Here is a 19,726-nt window from a genome sequence, read left to right on the forward strand (position 1 = left end):
CTTTAAGACCACCTGAAGTGTAAGGTCTTTGGGATGTAAGTGTCCCATAAAGGAACTACAGCTGTGCTGGCCATTTATCGTGGTGTTCGGCCAATGCCAACGATGTTCTCTAGGAATCAGGCTTCACATGAAGAAGGGATCTGGGGTGCATGTGAAGGAGTTTTGCGAGGTGCCTAAGGAAAAAGTCACATGTCACAGACCTTAGAGATCTCCAAGGAGAGACTCTAAAAGCACCAGTTCTGTGCTGGAGAAAGCACAGGCAGCTGCCCTTCCTCAGTTTCTCTGTGGGTGTCTCCCACACGGCCTTGTGAGTTTGCGCATGGGGGCTCTGAGTGCATCTCTGCCCCCTCTCCCTCCCTCCGTGCCTCCCTCCAGCTTGGCAGAGAGAAGACAGCCAGAACCTGGGATTACTCCTTTTCAAAGGTGGAGGCCAAAAACTTATCGACGGGGTGATCTCAACCATGTTTTGAAAAATGTATGGATGTACAGGAGGAAAATATGAAAATGTTAACGAACAGTGGTCTCCTCTGGTTGGAGGAAAATCAGTGATTTTTCTTTTCCTAAAAGAGTCAAGAGGAGAAAGGACACCAAGCTGAGACCGCCCAGCAGCCTTATGCCCCCCAAACTAGCTGAGCTCAGACGGGGTCACAGCAAATCCCCCCAGGAAGATGGCACTGGCTCATGAAGCTAGCTCAGCCCGGGTGACCGTGTCAAGGTGAAAGAAAGCTCCATCCTGGTATTTAACTGAAAATTAAGTCAAGGCGGAAATCAGCACAAACAAGCTTTTTAGAAAAGGGGAGTGAGCCTGGAGCAGGGCCCAGGTTTTATTGATAGAAGGCTAGGTCCTGCCCTAGCTGTGCTGAAGCATGCAGTCAGGCCTGTCCAAGGCAAACATAACAGCCTGACCCAGCTGGCAGGGAGCGAACCCCACTCCGGGCCATTCGCAGCTGGGGGCCGTTCGGCACCCACGTAGGACTCTTGGATCCTTCCATGTGGTTCTGTATGGCTCTTTCTATAGTTCAGTGGTGGGTCTACTCTGGACACAGCCTTGATTCAGCTTGCCAGAGGGTTCTGAGGTTGAGTCCTCTTCCCAACAGAGGAAAAGGGGCCACTCTACTTCCAAGTACTCAGACTTGGAAGCCCCTGTTTGCTGTTGACATCCTGAGCGGGAGAGGAGGTATAGAGCAAACTCCAGGGCCTGCCCTGGGGCCTTCTGCTCACCACACCCGCCCCGCTAACCTGCTCCAGGGCAGGATTTCTCAACCTCCGCACTGTTGACGTTTTGGGCCAGGTCATTCTTTGTTGTGGGGGCCTGTCCTGTGTCATGGAGAGCGTTCAGCAGCAGCCCTGGCTCCCCCCACCAAATGGCAGTAGCATCACCCCAGTTGTGACTACGAAAAATGTCTCCAGAAGCCGACGTTTTAGGAAATGTTGCTGTACGGTGTGCTCTGTGACCTCCGTCTTATAAGGCAAACCTTCAGCGAAATTCTGCATCATCCACTAGGGTTTGGGAGGTCAGATTTGTCTCCCTTTCCTCCTCACCCCTCGTGGGGCAAGGCCCTCCCAAGAGGCCTGCTTACATTCAGCCTACGCTATAAACAGTTACTATTCCAAAGTATGTGGAAGATGCACAGAATTTTTTAAATATACATCTTAGGATCGATTCAATCTCATTCTTATAAAACCATACATGATATTTGCTTTCTAGCAATGCTTTCCTAGTGGGAGAAAAAGGGGTGAGGGGAATCGCAAGAAGGCTGTTAACACCCATAGGCAAATCTGGTGACTACTGTGGACGGCTAGTCGTGGGCATTGGGGCCGGCTTGGGATTTCCCAGGGCCACTGGTATTCTCTTTAGAAAATAACCAGTCATTCAGCACCTAGATTGTCTCTCACAGCACCCTGAGCACCCTGAGCTTTTTCCTCATAAATATGAGGCTTATTTGTTTAAAAGTCTCATTCTCCTACTCTGCTGCAAGCACAGGGAGGCCAGGGGCCATGTCTGTTCCCTTCATCACGAAGTCCTTGGCATCCCTGGTCCTGGCACATGGTCAACCTTCAAAACGTATTTGCTAAATGAATAAATGAATGATATCTGGGGACCCTCCTTACTTCCTTGACCAGCAACCGTGGACGCATACATTAAGGATCAGATCAAATGTCACCTCCTCTGGGAAGTCTTCCCTGATTTCTCCCAACAGAACCAATTGCCTCCTGTACTCAAAACACTTGATTCATACTTTTATTGCAACATGCATCACGGTATATACTATTTGGTTGTATTCTGCCCACCCCCTTCCCCCCCCACCCCGCCAGGATATAAGCTCTCTGTGGATAAGAACGGTGATGTATCATTTATGATCCCCACTCTCCCCAGTGCTCGGCACCCAGGGGATACTCAGTAAATGCTTGTTCAATGCAAGAATCAGAAAATGTTCTCCTGTCTCCATTCCAAATCCTCGACCTCAAAGTTTGGACACATCCTGGTTCAAGTGCCTTGGCAAAACCCAGAACCAAAGCTGCTTTGGGCATCAATTCTCTGGTTCTTTATCACAGGGAAAGAATATCTGCCTGGTCTTTCTGAAGCTGAATCTTGTTTGGCTGCCTGATTGGCAGTTGGGATGATATGCTTGAGGAGCCTCAGCCCTAACATCCCCACTGCCCCAGGGCTATGAGGCTTCCAAGGACCTTTGGGAGCCTTCTCTCCTTCCTGCCCTCACCTATACCCACACCTCTGGCTTGGAACCCTAGGCCAAAGCAGGCCCTGTGTTTGGTGAGACCTAATGAGGACTTCTGAATATCTACACACTTCTCTGGGTCACTGTTCCAGTTCCATTTTCCCGTTCCCTTGAAAAGAGGTGTGTCTGGCCAGAAGGGGACCCCAGCATCCAGCATGCGTGGAATATTCATACCTCCTCCTGCTGACCAGAGCTCCCGAGCAAAGAAAGTGGAGGCTAGGATACCAGCAGAAGCCGTTCCCAGCCTGGTCCTTGAGCTCTGCTGCCTACCTGGCTGAAGATGGGAGTGAGGGTGCTTTCTGGAGAGGGCCTGTGCTGGGATGAGCCTTCCTGTCGACTGCAGTCCAGCTGGATCAGGTGACGGCACTCCGGGTGGCAGGTGAATTTACAGTCTGGAGGGAAAGAACCACCGTGGGGGTTAGGAGTCAGGTAGGATCCTGTCCACTTCCAGCCAGAGAAATACCCCAGGAGACTGTGTTTAGCTCCAGGAAGGAAGAACGTGCAGGAGAGAAGTGGAGGGTGGGAGAACAGCTCAGTGCCACCAGGGATGGTGAGAGCTAGCAACACGTGTTTACACATTGGCAAACTGTTTTCACCTCCATTATTTTGTGTGACCTTGTAATCATTCTTATTGCCACTTCACAGACAGGAAATTGGGGTCTAGGGACCTTAGGGACTTTCTCAAGGTCAGATCATCTGACTTCAGGCTGGTGCTCTTTCTATTAATTTACATTAATCACCAGGGGTCACGGATCCCTAGAGAAAGACTTCACTTTTCTGGGCCTCATTCTGCCAACCTGTAAAATACAGGTAATAGCTTCCCTGCCTGGTGCACGAGGAACTTTCTGGTTCCAGGGGAGAACAGGTCTTAACAAATTAAAAGTGCCTCCAGGGACAGAGGCATTATCATCCACCGGAAGGGCTGTTTCCTGTCTCTGACCCTCCCCCAGCTAGAAATGTGGAGGTGGCTTCTCTAAGCCAGCTGAAAGGGCCTCTAGACAACATCCCACATCAGGTGCCCCAGGGGAAAGCATACGTTTTATAGACAATGTTCATTTCCATGGAGGCAGGACTTAATCGCCAGGGTTGAAAAGAGCCTCGGGAACTACTCTGGAGGTGGGGAGACCGGGGCTCAGAGGGGTAAGTGAGGTTGCCCAATGACACACAGCTCAGTGGCAGGGCCTCTTGGACAAGACGCAGCGAAGCTCAGCCAGGCAAGAGAAGAGTGTGCTGTGGAGGATGGGGGTGAAGCGAAGGTTGGCAGCAAAAGAAATCCGTGCAAGTCCTTGAGCAGGCGAAATGCTCGGGTTTGTTCCGGTTTGAGGTAGGGTCCCCACAGAGAGCTGCTGGGCCAGCTGGGGTCACCTGTCCTGGAGGCAGAAGACCCACCGGGCAGGGTGCGGAGTGTCTCGAGAGGACTGGCTTCCGGACTGTGCAGCCAGGTGCGTGGGGATGGGCTGCTGTGGGCAGGGTTTGTGGCCAGGGACACGACAGCCCACACTTGTTTGGATAACCTGGGGACTGCTTTTGGCTGATAAGAGCTCAGGCTCCTGACACCCCTTTTCTTCCTTGTAATGAGCTCCAAAAACCGAGCCCGTTTGGACTCTTCTTTTGAAAGCTGCTGTAGCACACTCCATCTTGGGCCAGCGGTGGGTCTCCTCTTCTCCCACTCTTCTGGGGGAGTTTTGGAGGGAGACCTCCACTCTCCCCAGCTGCCCTCTTCCTTTGCACCCCCAGAGGTGAGCACCTGGGCCACATTCCTCACACAGGTTTTGCCACGAATGTCTGCAGGGGAGCACCCTCACAAATGCGGGGACAAACAGAGATTCCAGAACCCCACAACCATCTGACTCAATGGTCTGAAGCCCTCGGCCACCCTTCTAGGATGGCATTTAGAAGTTCTCCGGCTTACCGGCCTCCTGCCCGAAGGCCACCATCGTCTCCTCCTTCAGACCCCACCCTTGTGTAGGAGTCAGGCTACCATAGAAGCCTTCCCCTCACCTGGGGACGGACTGGCGAAGCCACTGTCTGAGGTAGGCACCCCATGCCCCCAAGTGCCCACATGCATTTCTGCCCCCAGCCCCCAGTAGGAGCTCTCTGCCCTGCACAAGGACAGCTTCACACCGAGTGGGGTGAACGGCACAGGGGGATACGCAGGCCAAGCGTCCCTTGCTCGCAGTGCCCAGAAATGCCGGGCCTTTGATAAGGCAGTCCCGAGGCCAGAGGCCGCACGGGGAGCACTGTTCGGGCCTCCGCTCCGGGGCCGCACCTGTATGGCATTGGCAGCGTGCTGAGCGACGAACAATGCCCCAGGGATGCCGAGAAGGGGAAACAAGGAAGAGAAGGAAGGACTGGAAGCTCTCCAAACTACAGCAAGCAAGAGCTACTGCCAACTCACAAACGGGACAGCATCTCGAGATAGGAGGAGGTCTTCCAGTCTCTTCTTTGAACTCCTGGTACCGCTGACCCAGGCTCTGTATGTCCCTCTGTGCATCCAGTTCTCTCATGTTCTGTCTGTCTGTCTCTCCCTCTCTCTGCTCTCTCTGACACACACAAACACACACACGCCCCCTGAAAACAGCACCAAAACCTCAGAAAGTTGTTTTTTTGTTTGTTTGTTTGTTTCAGTCCCAACGCTAAGCTGGACAGAGCTAGGGAACAGAAGACTCCAGGAAGAGTATTTGGGGATTTTATAAAAAGCACATTTGAGCGCCAATGACTTTGTTCCACCAGACTGTGTAATCACAGACTGTAGCAAAACCACTGGAACACATCTTGATACTTCCAGGCCCCTGGAAATGCTAGGCCCAGGGCTTTTCAGCCAGCAGAGATGAAGTCAGAGCCCCCATGCCCTTCTCCAAACACAGAAGCAAGCCCCACCAGCCCCAGCCAGTAGCCTGCAGGCCTGATGTGCTCCTGTGGAGAGTTCCAGGAGATTCCAAAGGCAGGGTGGCATTCCCCTGGGACCTGGTGGGTAACCCCCACAGGCCATCTTTCCCTCAAGACAGTTCATCTTGAGGTGCTGCCAAGCCGTTGTCCTCCGCAGCCTTCAGCTAGTGCTCAATCTGGACACAGAAAGGGAGAGGGCCCCTGGGTGGCACAGGACCACATAGGCCCCCGGGAATGGCTCAGCCTTCCCTGAAGAGCCAGCACCACCATCTTTGGCAACAACTCCAATGTCTCGCGCACAGACCTCCCCACGCCTGAGGGTGAGGAGGAATGAGACAGGACCTCTGGCGAAAGTCAGGCTACCTGGGCAGACAGGACACACGCGTGAAAAGATAACTAACGAGTAAGACAGCGCAGAGCAGGGCCTCACTGCCCAACAGGTCCAGGAAGCCTGCCTGTTCAGGGGACAGAGATCCCTGCCAGCCACAGCAGTCAGGGAAGTTTTCTTGGTGAGGGAGGCTCTGGGGAGCTTGAAGAATGGACCAGATTCCAGGCGACTCATATTCCCACATCGCAGGGGCCAAGAGGGGGCAGGGAGCTCTGACACCACAACATAGATAGGATGAGGATCTCCCCAACCAGAGGCAGCAAAGACCAGGGAACAACATTCCTAGGTTCTAATCGGAGTATCTTAGGGAGAACTGGCATTTCTTGACCTTAGTGTTGTCATCTATAAAATAGAATCGTTATCCTTTCCAGTTTCCACCCTTCCCTTGCAGCTCTAACCCCTGGCCCCCTTCCCAGGGGATGCTCTGGGGAAAATAAATGTGCCTCCAGGTCCTGGAAGAGGGGCCTATGGAAACAGAGAAGCCAACCGTAAGGAGAAATGATGGGGACAAACCGTAAGAGGGGTCCTTCTCCAAGGAGCGACCCCTGCGCCAGGATGGAGGGCTGCTAGGGCCCACCCTCAGCACCCAGACTGCATTAGTTTCCCAGTTGTTGTAACAACGTACCATGAACTAATAGCTTAAAACAGAGATTTATTTGGGTTTGGAAGGCTGTGAGTCTGATACGGACACGTCAGGCCCTTTCAGCCCAGAGTTGCATGCAAGACCCTGAGCGTTAATCTCCTCAACTCTAAAAGGGGAACGAGCCAGCTCACAGGGCTACCATGAGGATTCAGTGGGGTTCTTGAAGCAGAGCACTGCAGAGGGAGCCCTCGGTCAGCGTTCCACTCCCAGCCCCAGCCCTGCCCCGCCAGGCAGACGCCTCACCCCACTCAGCTCCTGGTGGGTGATCTGCAGTCTCACCAACCTGCCTCCAGCTAGTCATTTCAAAGCAACACACAAGTGGCTCTTAGTTTTAAAATAATTTTGTTCTGAGACAGTACAAACAAAAGCAAAACAAAAACAAAAGGGCACTGGAAAATGCAGTGTTAACATAAGTTACCATAAAAAGCAGAAGTCAGCGTTGTCCTGGTCCTCCAGAGCAAGTCAGTGGGGACAGTCCTCAGTATCAGGGATCCCTTCTCAGGACATTTCAAGGGACCCCCATTCTTGCACTGGGAATCTCGCCACACAAGCCTCTGGGCTGGACCAGCTGTGGCCGCTCCGAGACGGCCCAGATCCCTCCAATACCACTGCCCCCGTCTGCCCTGGCCACAGGCCTGCTCCCGCACCTGCAGCCCCACCCCCCCCATCACCCTGCAGCCTCACGCCTGTCTGTTGGCCTGGCCAGGAGCGCCCCTCTCCGTGTCACCCCAAGATTTCCGCTCAGACCTCAGGCCCTCTTGCAAAGGGCCCACGGGTTAATGGACCCTCAGCGACACTGCCCCCCAAGTCTCCAGCCTTGCGCTGGGCCCTCCTCAGTGTTTGAGAGGACCAGACACTACTAAACATTCAGAAGGGGTTTGGTATGAACTGGATAAGTGACCAGAGTAAGGAGGGGTGCTCTGCCTTTTGCCAAAGTGGAGAGGCCAGAGTGTGAGTGCCGATCTGATTCCAGGCTAGTGTCCCCTGTGCCTCAGTTTCCTCTCTGTGAAGTGGAGGTGAAAGAGGTATCTGCCTCGCAGGGCTGCCATGAGAACGGAATGAGATACTTAGCATATAAAGAGTTCAATCTATACTAACTATTCTTATCAACTGGCCAAAACCCAAGGTGGGTCTCACCAGCGGCCACAGCATCAGGCATCCTCATTCCAGAAGCCTATCTGTGCATATCCTGTCCGGGCCCTCTGACCTTCCTCCAGACCTCCACTGAGTCCTGATGCCAAAGGTCCCCAGGCATCCTCAGACCTCCGCTGAACCCCTGTTCTCCAGCAAGGGAGACCCCGGCTCAGATCCCTGCATAAGTAAGGCGCCAGGTGGACACAGAGCCAGTCTGGTGCGGGGCCGCCCTTCCCGACGTCGGAAAGGCGCTGCTGTCCGCCCCTGGACGGCTCCCTTCCCTTCCTTCCTCCCCAGACCCCTCCAATATTTGAACTTCTAAAATCTTGCTCAGGTTTCAGAAAAGAAAATTGTTAACCAAGTTGATACTGTCCAGTATTAAAGAGGATGTGGGTAAGTGAGAAAGTCTTTACATCGATGATACGAATTTCCTACAGTAATTCATCCTGAGTGTGTATTTATTTGTATCTAAATATCTCTTCACTAAACTGTTCATGCCATGGTTGTTCATGACAACAAACTGCTAGAAATACCCCATATCCACCTACAGGGGGCCAGCTAGAGTTATGATATTTTTAAAAATAAATACAACTTAGCCATTATATAAAGAGGATGTAGATTGATACTGGTCAACTTGGGAAAATGTCCACAAATATATCATTGGAAAAAAAAAATGGTTTTGTTCTATGGTCCTAACTATATAAAAATATACACATGTCTAAACACATTGTTCAGAGAGCTTCCTGGCTCTGACATCCTTGCTCGGAGGGATGGGATTTCAAGTGTTTTACCTTTCTGCATAGTTGCTAGGTTTTTACAGTGAGCCTATATTCTTTGCTAATGGGAAAAAATGCCATGAAAAGGAACAAAGAAAAATCACGTACCCACACTGCAATAACATCAGGAGTCTTTATATGCTACTTATACACGTGTGTGTGTGTGTGTGTGTGTGTGATTTCACAAAATCAATACTATGCCTATGGGACACGTTGCTTTCCCTATTTTTAAAAATAGATTTTATTTTTTAGAGCAGTTTTAGATTTGAAGCAAAATTGAGCACAAGTATACAGAGACTTTCCGTGTACTTCCTGCCACCCCCCTCGCCAAAACCATCAGCATCCCCCAGCAGAGTGACACATTTGTTACAACTGATGAACCTACACTGGTATATCATTATCCAGAGCCCTGGTTTACCTTAGGGTTCAGTGTCGGTGGTGTATATCCGATGAGTTTGGACAAGTGGGTAACGATATGTATCCACAATTATATTATCATACAGAGTAGTTTTATTGCCCTATAAATCCTCTGTGCTCCACCTGTTCATCCCTCCCACCCCCTCACCCCTGGAAACCACTGATCTTTTTACTGCTTCCATAGCTTTGCCTTTTCCAGAATGTCATCTAGTTGGAACTATACAATATGTAGCCTTTTTGGATCGGCTTCTTTCACTTAGTAACATGCATTTGAAGTTCCTCCCTGTCTTTTCATGGCTTGACAGCTCACTGAGTGCTGAATAACATTCCATCGTGTGGCTGGACCACAACTTCTCTGTCCATTTGCACCTCCTGAAGGACATCTTGGTTACTTCCAGGTTTTGGAAGTTATGAGTATAAGTCTGCTATAAATGTCGTCCACCTGCAGGGTTTCGTGTGGACATAGGTTTCCAGATCCTTCAGTCTACTCCAAGTTTAGGGATGAGGATACCAAGACTTGGAAGGGTGAAAAGACCCACTGATGGCCTCACAGTGAGTCAGCGGCACAGCTGATGTGAAAATCCACCACACCTGGCTGCTTCTCACTAGCCCTGTTTTCTGGGAAACTGTTCCTCAGAGCCGTCCCCTTCATTTGGTCCTGGCCCCCCTATCCTGCACTGCTTGAGGCCAGGGTGGGCTTCATCGGGGCTGGGGGGTAGGGTGATCCAAGCCCAGAAAATAGTGCGAGTCAAAGGGACTTGAGTAGCGAGCGCTTTTTCCCTCTGCCCCAGCAGGTCATGGCCACAGCATCCCTCCCTGAGGTCTCCACCTCGTCCTGGGAAGTGTCCGTTCACAGTTCCAGTCCCAGCCCTGCCCAGCCACTTAGCCTGGGACCCCACCCATCCTGTCTGCCTGCTCTGGCCGGAATCGCCAAACGTGGCCCCTTTATCTCTGGGATGCCACATCTGGGAGATGCTGACCTATTTGGGCAATAGCTAGCGGTTCTTGCGCTGAGATCCCGGGGCAGCTTTACCAGAGAGGCTAGCTCATCAGCCATGGTCAACTCCACAAGCAGTGGGCTCTTGGCCTCCCCCACTCAAAGAGGCCCAGCCTCTGAACCTCTGCTCCCCGTTACACCACAACAGAGCCAACGGCATCAACACGTCGAGAGATGAGCATGGCAGGAAAGCAAGCAGGATGGACCCCGGGCTCCCAACACCAGCTGCCTCACAGAGGTACCAAAGTGTACCCACTCAGCAGTAGTAAATCAGAAATCCTTAGACCATGAGGTGCCTTGAGGCACGCTGCCGGCCATGCAAGAGGTCTTTGAGAAGAGGTGCAGGGGATGGAGCCCTTCATCAGGAGCTGGGGAATGGACAGAATCTGTCCTCCAGAGTCCCACAGATCCGGGTTTGAACCCAAACTCTGCTTCTAATGGAGCGTGAGATGCCTGGACAATTTACCTAACCTCGGTAAAATAGAGAATTTATTTAGCCTCAATGTCTTCATCTGCAAAATGGAAATAGTCATATCTTCCTAGCCAGCAGAGTTGTTGTCAAAATTAAAGAGAATGTAGGTAGGGGAGCCTGGGTGGCTCAGTTGGTTGGGAGACTGCCTTCGGCTCAGGTCATGATCCTGGAGTCCCAGGATCGAGTCCCACATCGGGCTCCCGGCTCAACGGGGAGCCTGCTTCTCCCTCTGACCCTCCCCCCTCTCATGCTCTCTCTCTCTCTCTCAAATACATAAATAAAATCTTTAAAAAAAAGAGAGAGAGAATGTAGGTAAAGCATCCAACACTGCCTGGCACATAGTAGGTGCTCGATAAAGGGTAGCTGTCATCTTCCACACAGTGGGATTCCTGAGTCTGGGTGCCCTGCCTCAGTGTGCGATGCTGGCCGAAAAACCTCTCTGCTTTGGGGCCCTCTCCCAATGTGTTACAGTGAGAAGAACCATGCAACTTTCCAGGGAGTTCCTCCTACCTGCTCCAACCTCCCTCCTGCCCTGCTGTTGATGGGCCCAGAGGAGGAAGGCAGGGACATGGTGGGGGGTGGGGGTTGTATTGGAGGATGGGAAGGTAGACTGTGATTTGTCAAGCTTGGCGGTCTGCAGCAATTGCCAACATCAACACCATCTATACGTTTTTCATACTCCTGGCTAAACTCCTAGTCAGGGTGGAGCAAGGGCATGGAAACTCCCCGCTCGTGGGTCAGGCAGCCAGCTCAGGACATCTGCATCTCTGTGTTTCCAGGAAGGCCCTCAAACCCCAGCCCTGCTGAGACCATATACTGTAGTTTCTTGTTTCAGAAGACAGGCCACCCCTGAGGGTACTCAGCACGCCCCGCCCTAGCATGGACAGTCTGGAGACACACAACGGCTCCCCACCTCCATTGCACAACCCCAATCCAACACACACACACACACAACACACAGCCCACGGAATGTGCCAGAAGGCAAGCCAGGAAGCCAGCAGGAAGGACCGATGTAGTGGTAGGGGAGCGACCTGGAAGCCAGACCCACATCCCAGGTCAGAGGCTGTGGGCAGGTCCCTCCCGCAGACAGGGAAGGTGGGCAGCTGGGCGCATGGAGGCTGCCATCTCTGTGGGAAGAGCCAAGAGGAGATGGGCCTGAACATGCTCCAGCCTGGATCAGACATTCAGTTCCCATGTAAAACAGAGGGCTGGGGTGGGCGGGTTTTACGGGAAGCAGGCTCCCCCAGGTCAGGCCTGCTGAAGAGAGAGAGAGCTCCAGAGGTGGGGTGACGCTGGGATGCCTCGGTTGAACTGAGGACACAAGGTCACCCCAAGGTCCTGGTCTCCACCCTCTCCCAAAGTGACCGGATAGGTTTGGCGTGTGGCAGGCCTGGCTGGGGTTGGACATGCGCTTTTGAGTGACACTTCCGTACCGAAGGGAAGGGCAAAGGGTCCTGCCCTGTTGCTCAGGGACTAAAGCCGATTCTAAGATTCTTTCTGGGACCTTGGTTGCTAGGCCTCATGTACCAGTTGTTTCTGCCGGAGCCTGTCTTCTCCCCTGACTCGTCCCCTGCCGGCCTGGCAGACACTGGGTGCAGACCCTGGGTGCCCAGGCTGACCTGCAGAGGCACCATTCTGCCCCGTATGGGTGGGGTGGGTGGGTGTGCCTCTCCGGCAGGCCCATTAATCATCTATCTCCAACACAACCCCACATCCCGAGGCCAAAAGCTCCCACAAAAGGAAGACGCTGTGGCCAGGCCAGGCTGGGGGTGTGGACTGGGGGTATTTGGGGAGGGGCAGGTGCGGGGAGGGAGGGCAGAACAGTTCACAAGTTCGGACAGACGATGCAGGAAGTGAGGGAAGCATCAGACGGTGCCCTCCCTAGGCCCTGTGAGGCAGGGGGCGGGGCCTGGCCACGGCACCCCTTTCCCACGTGGTCTGTTTCACACCCCATCAGTCTTTGGGGGTGCTGCATCCTGAAGCATATTTGCCCCCTGTCCTGTGCGTACACGTATATATGTTTAAAAATATAAACACACTTAATAGGGTTGAGCCATTTTTAACAACGCATGCTTCAACCTTAGCTGAATTAACTGGCTCTCTGCTGGGACTACTCCAAAACGCTCCCTCTGGCTCTTCGGCCCCCACTCCCTGGTTTTTACTATATTATTCACACTTCCGATGTTTATAACATTGACGCCCTATTGTAGCCATCATTCCCACAGTCATCTACAGTTCATTCTACTTTTAAATCGATTCAGTCTTTTTATGACAGCGAAACTATTTTTCATTTACTCTAATTAATCTTTTGGTTGGCTGAAATTTTTTTCGTATCATATTTCCACATGCACTGTGTTTCCCAGTAACGCTTCCAGCATCTTAAAGAGCTGCGCCCCAAGGGTGTGTATGAGTTGTTCTGCCGCACTGTGGCTTCATGCAGCGATTTCTTGGTGACAGTGGTAGCCGGGAGGAGATGTGGATATAGAAAAGAGAAGCGGGCGAGTCTGCAGGCCCTCAGCGTGATATCACAGAGCATCTCTGAGAGTCCCGCCCACCCCTGGACAATAATAGTAAGAGGCAATACATTTTGGGGGAAACGTTAAAGTAAATGATTTCAGGTGGGGGCCCAGGGTGGGAAAGCCAAATGGATCTCATCCTTTGTGTGCAAGGGTCTATAGGTTTGTCAGCTGGACCACCTGACACCATATCCAAAGAAGTTCAAGTTGAATTTAGGGTATGGCCGGACAGATAGACATGCAAAGATATGACACCATTTTTTAACAGGGGCGATGAGAGCATGTGCATCCATTGGGACACATGTGCTCAGAAAGCCACAGAGAGAATATTAAACCTTTTCACAGTTATGCCCCTGTCTTTCCACATAAACCTAGTTATTAGTCAGTTTTTCATGTGTGCATGCATTCATTCAACACGTAATTTTTGAGGGCCTTCTAAGTGAACCACTATTCTAAAGGACAGCATGTTATATCCAAAGACTTTCTGTAATAGGAACAAGTGGATGAAAGAAAAAAATACATCACGTATATTTTTTTCCAGTATAGATATGTCCTGGAAAAAAAATAAATTCTATTGCCAGAGCACCTTAAGAAAAGAAAAAAAAAGTTTTTTTTAAAACACTGTAGGCAGTTGGGTTTAAGGGAGCTTTACAAACAGTAACAAGCCCATGGTATCCAAAGCCAGCGTGGAGCTTCCAGATACCCTCTCGGCTTCAGGCCTGCTCAGGAGGGGCCTCTGCCCCCCCAGGCATGTGTCACTTTGCTCTGGGTGTAAGAGAGACAAAGCAGGTGGGGTCTCCCACCCCCAGGGGCTCAGGTTCCTCTCTGCCCATCCCCGGGCCCCTGAGAAGACACTAGGAGGAGTCTGGATAGCTGATAAAGAAAGGATATGATTTCTAGTAGTGAGGGACAGATATGGAATGAAGAGCTTAAGGGGGGTTTTTTGGTTTGTTTTTTGTTTTGCTTCTGTTTTACTGTTTTTATTTATTATTTATTTTTAAAGATTTTATTTATTTATTTGACAGAGTGAGAGAGCACAAGCAGGGGGAGCAGCAGAGGGAGAGGGAGAAGCAGGCTCCCCACTGAGCAGGGAGCCCAACGCAGGACTCGATCCCAGGACCTTGGGATCCTGACCTGAGCCGAAGGCAGACGCTTAACCATCTGAGCCACCCAGGTGCCCCAGCTGTTTTTATTTTTTTCAAAGATTTATTTTAGAGAAAGAGAGTGCGCACGCACGAGCAGGGAGAGGGGCAGCGGGAGAGGGAGAGACTCTCAAGCGGACTCTGCTCCATGCGTGGAGCCCAACATGGGGCTCCATCTCACGACCCTGAGATCATGACCTGAACTGAAACCAAGAGTCGCACACTTAACCGACTGAGCCACCCAGGCGCCCCTATTTTATTGTTTTTAAAGCAGACACCATCTCTGAGAAGGGACAAAGGGCGGTCTAGCCTCTCGCTAGCCTCGGGTATATTTTTGGTAGTGTCCCACAGACCCCGAGGAGAAGAACAGCTAAATAAGCTTGCAAGAAGCCCTGCAGCGCAGCAGAGGAGGTTTAGACGGATGTGCAGACATGAATGCGCACACAGGTGTATGCACACAGGTATGCCCACCAGAGCCAGGAGGCCACTGAAGCCCAGGAGCAAACAAGTTCAGTCCTTTATGGGCGAACCAGGCGGCTGCCTCCAACTGGTTTTTCCACACCTGCTTGGCTGTCACTTGCACACAAAGTGCTGATCCCCAACCAACCGGGTGAAAGGAGACTTTTTGCCGTGAAAAAAAAAGTAAATAGATTATGTCTGCGCCCTTCTCTGCACGAGACTCACAAAGGCTTCCTGACAGCTGTGTCCCTTTAGAGCCAGGACCACCAGAAATTTCTGGAGAGACCCAGGCCGTTTCCCGCAGACCCCCGATCCACCTTTTCAGATGAAATATGACTTGCTCCTTGGCAACACGCTTGCTCAGCTCTAATGATGCCCAGTGGGCTCATCTAGCCTTCCTTGTTAATTAGCGGTGTGGTAAACGCAGTGATAGGAATTTTTCCAGAGAAGGTGTTTGAGTTTCATCCCCTCCCCCACTTCTGCCCAGGCAACCTCCAAACGCTATCTCTTTCACGAAGATGAGCACGCAGCCCTATGGGGGGGCTCGCACAGGTGAGTGACCGGGAGCCATTATTAGAGGTCTTCCTGGAGCAGGAAATAAGAGCAACTGCCAAGGAGGGACCTGCTCTGGGACAAGCACCATGTCACCTGATTTACATCCGATGTCACGTTTAACCTGTCTGACACCGGCTTGAGGTTCTCTGAGCCGCTGCATCAGTGAAATAACATAAGCCCCTTTCCACTCCTCCTGCACAGGGGTCTGGAGGGAATATATGATATTAAAAGTAAACAAATAAAACATAAGTGCTTCAGCTCTTTGGCAGAAGGGCGCTATAGAAAGATGAGATGCTGAGATAGCATGACACAGCAGAAAGAACCAGGCGCTGGAAGGCCAGTGTCCAGGACTCCCCCCTGGTTCTGGTGTTGCCACCAGCTTTGGTTGCCCTCAGCTTCCTTTCTTTGAAAAAAAGGGAGGAGGAGGACCTAAGGTTCCTTGAAAATGTGAATGCTACTGTCTCTCCTTCTTATCTTTCACTCGCCCCACACTATGCCATTATCCTTCCCCTGGCAAGGACTGTTCTCCTGCTAATTAGTGCTCAGGGCAAGAAACTGTGGCCCAGTTGCAGCCTGAGGCTGGGCTCCTGTCCCCTGTGTCCCGGCTAGTAGTCCCCAGCCCTGCAAACCCTGCATGCTGGGGCTCTGAAGTCACCTCCCCTAACCATGCAGGTGCGAAACCCCTGCCTAGGAAATGTCACTGCCCATGGATCCTTGGGAGGCCGACTCCACACTGTGACAAGGTCTCACACCCCTCCGAGCTCTAGCACGGTAGAGTGGAAAACGGTGTCATCCAAGTGCCCATCTTCCCCCAGCTCAGGGGCCCAGATTAGGATGACTGCTTAACCAAGGAAAAGCTGTTCACACCCACGGGCAACCTGGGCCTCTGCGCATGTGCTTTCGGATCTGCTGTTCCACCTAAAGCTGGCAGGGTGTCAGCACCTGAGCTGTGGCCCCTGGAGGGCCGCTGAGCTCAGCAGCAAATACCAGGCTGCCATTAGGCTCCTGCACTCCCATCCCTATGGGGAAGGCCACTGGGCCAAGGCCTCGGAACCCAAGAACCCCCTGAAGGCCCCTAGCTAGAGCACTTGGACCTACCGCGAGCCAGCTGGGCTTCATGGCAGAACCTCTGCAGGGCCTGGAGCCTCTGTGATCCCGAACGGCTCTTGGGGAGCCTGTGGAAAAGCCGCTGGAGCCTCGCCATTACTGTTCTGAAGCAGGCAGGAGCCGCCTCCTCATCCCAGCCCTCGGTCATCCCGCTGCGGGAGATCAATGGCTTCTCTCTAGGCCAGCCGGCAGGGATGGAGTGATGAGTGGAGCCTCACTGGCCCTGGGAGGACCCCGGGGCCTCCCGTGACTGGGGCTTTGCTCCAATCAGCCCAGCCAGCTCCTCTTCCCAAAGGAAGTCACCGGCACCTGGGACGTGGGGCCCGGGCACCAGCACAGCCTGAGCAATGCCTTCTCCTTCCCAGCTGAGGTCCTTTCCCTCCACCTCCCCCAATGGAAAACTTTCTATTCCTGGGGCTTTTAGCGTGATAAGATAAAAATGCCCCCACCAAACAGGCTGCAGGAAAGAGCCTGCCCCAAGCTTCACTGCTCAGTAGTGCTTGTGAGCCTGAAAATCAATGTCTCCAAAGTTTCAACAGACAGCAGAAGTGACCGGTTATCTCACACCGTGCGCCCGACCCAGGAGCTCGTTAATGGATTTCTTTGGGGATGGCGGATTAATAATGCTTTACCAGCTATATAGGCTCCTGCGGGAGGACGGGGCTAATTCACATCCTCCCACACTAAGCCCAGGGGCGGGGAAGAGCGTCAGCTTTCAGCCAACTGGGCCCGTAAGGAGGCAGTGAGCAGAGAGAGGTGAGCAGTAGTAGGAGGAAGAAAGAGAAAAGAAGGAAAGAAGAGAGTCTCGCATAAATAGGACAGAAATGTTCTCTAGCTCCACAACGGTGCTCACAGGGCATCCCCTCAACACTGACTCCCAGAAGCCACCAAGTCGTTAGTGGGGAAGTTCCTAGAAGCCATGTCCCCCAGGCCAAGATGGGCGCCTGGCACTGGACTGGCACCAAAGCCTTCCAGGAAAGTCGCTGGGGAGGGATGCCTGCTCCCAGGGCTGCCCAGAGATTCCAGAACTCATCTGCCAACTGCCAGTGGAAGCCAGTTGCAGACGAAGGAGGGACACTCATCTGCACTGTGGAGGACTCGGGTGTGTGCAGAAATGAAGATGCATTTACGCATCTGTGCTCCGGTCAGCTGGTGTCAGGTCCAGAAGTCAACACCCGTGGGCTCAGACGTGAGCCCTGCTATTCCTCCTGCAACCGCCAGCCTGGGTCAGCTCCCCTGTGCTGTCGTTTGTCCCCGGGTCACAGAGAACGCTGAGCGGTGTCCTAGCTGGAGGCCATGTCCTCGGACCCAGTTAGAGAAGAAACTGTTGGTAGAACAAACCTAAGCTACACTCTGTTCCTCCAAACTGGGCCCCCCATCATCTGCCTTCCTCCTAGGAAATCTGGGTAGAGGGTCCCCCTGTTAGATCACCCCCACTGTTGAGGGCCTCAGTACTTGGTGCAGTAACAATAAAAACTTGTTTGTAAGCTCGATAATAAAAGTGCATTGTATGTCAGTCCTTCATTTAAGACAGAAATGCCCTAAAATCACACCCTTCCTCAGGCCCGGACATTGGTTCTTTCTCCCTTGTTCTTCCTCAGGGAGACTGGGCTGCCCATGGCCTTTTTTTTTTTTTTTTGAGGGCCTCTAGTTTATCCAGCAACTTCTGCACAGAAGAGGCTGGGCACAAGTGAGTCCAGGTCCTAAAACGACACTTGGAGCCATCAAGCAAGGGTTGGGAGATCCCCAGGGGTTCCAGAACTCCCACCAGGGTAAGCCCCGGCCGGGGTGGCATTCCCATTCCAACTCTCAGGGAAGGAAACACGCGTGCTAGAGGGCTTCCAGTAGGAGTCATGGGTAATGGGGGAAAACCCCTCCCGAATGTCCCCCTCTGGGCTCGAGGATCTACTGATCTCACTTCTCCTTTCTCCTCATCACAGAGCTGTTCTTTGAGGGGTTAAGCCACCGAAGAAGCCAGCAGGAGAGAACTGGCAGACACTGGAGGAGCTTTGGGAGGCTCTAGAATCTTCCCTCCTGACCCTTTGAAAACTGGATAGATAGAAAACTGTAGCACTAACTAGGGGCAGGAGGAATGCATGCAGTGACCTCTTGTAGCCCCCAACGTCTGAGCACCGACCAGATGACCTGCCTGCTGGGGAGGGAGTCCAGCCAAGGCCTAGCACAACTGGAAGAAACAGCCTTCCCTACCTCAAGTGCAGGGGCTACAGTATATTCTTACCTTGAAATACCCCATTCATATAAAGGTAACTCCAGATCGCTTTTGAAAATATTCGTCACCTGAATAGACATTTAGGTACCATATGTTCAACCCCTTCTCTCACAAATCAAGTTACAGCTGGGATCTGTTGTTCGCTTGGATAGTAAGGGATCTCTGACGGGTTTTGTTTTCTTTTAAATCCTTTCCTCCCCAGCAGAAAGGACACAATTGTTTCAACAGAAACCACAAAACCTCCAGCATCCATTCAGCTTGAATGGAAAAAACAGCTTCCTCCAAGTCAGCAAAGAAAGTAAGCAATGATACCCAAATGTAAGACTGACCTGGAGAAACAGAGAGAGAGTCAGAGATGGGGTAAGAGTTGGGGCTTGTCCCCCAGATTTGCTGGTCCACATGTGGCCACACCACTGCCTGAGATAGAGCCAGAGGTCCATGAGCAAACCTCGGTTTATATTAAAGCCCCTAACCAGCCCTTCTTCACCCTAGCTGTCCCTTCTGACACTCAACCTAATTTTGCTGTGGTTCCTGGTTAGCCCTGACATCATCAGCGCTGACCCTGGGTCACAGCAAGGAGGTGGCATGGGACAGGAAAAGACCTCCTACCTGCATTTCCATGCCAACCCCCTACATACTCCGAACACCAGTGGGGGTGGGGCAGGGCCACAGAGAGACTCTTTTTTCTTTTATCTTGGGACGTAGAAAAACTTCACCTTTTGTTTAAAGATCTCATGATTTACACATGCTAAAAATCTATTTAGAAGCCACACACTGGAAACAGGCTTAAGTGCAGCCAATTCTCAATTATCCAGGCACTGGCTGACTGTCTAGCTGGCACATGGCTCACCCACCCCTTGGCTCACCCTCTTTTTTTCTTCTGTACCTCTTTTTATGGACATTTCAGCATTCGTTGGCAGAAGGGGGGGGGCCAGACAAAGGAGGAGACTCAATGAACTTGCATGTTCAAATGACATTAGCTTATAAGGCAAAATGCTGTGTTGGGTTCTTGTGCTGGTTTTGCTCCTTCCGATCTGGGTCATCTTAGAGCAGTCCTTTGCCTCCCTGAATGCTGTGCTTTCTCCCCTGCGCTAGGGCCATGATCCCACCAGCCCCTGCCTAACCTCACAAGCCAGTGCACAAGAAAAGACTTTAGATGGGGCCAGGCCACCTCTGCTCCCACGGTTCTTGTCATTCTCAACTCTCCTTGTTCCACCTAGCAGGCTCACAGGACACCAACTTGTATCTATAGCAAACATGACA

The 19,726-nt window shown here is 52.1% G+C and overlaps 1 protein-coding gene across 1 annotated transcript in view; it reads right to left on the minus strand.

Moving 5' to 3' along the window:
- The window catches only part of RASSF5 (Ras association domain family member 5), a 64,313-nt gene that overhangs the window by 37,569 nt on the left and 7,018 nt on the right, over positions 1 to 19,726 (minus strand). Inside the window, exon 2 of the mRNA XM_021686568.2 lies at positions 3,009 to 3,130. Within this exon, the coding sequence (XP_021542243.1) occupies positions 3,009 to 3,130 (122 nt within the window). The remainder of the gene's footprint in view (positions 1 to 3,008; positions 3,131 to 19,726) is intronic.

This window comes from Neomonachus schauinslandi, chromosome 6 (genome assembly GCF_002201575.2).
Source record: "Neomonachus schauinslandi chromosome 6, ASM220157v2, whole genome shotgun sequence".
NCBI classification, from domain to species: domain Eukaryota; kingdom Metazoa; phylum Chordata; class Mammalia; order Carnivora; family Phocidae; genus Neomonachus; species Neomonachus schauinslandi.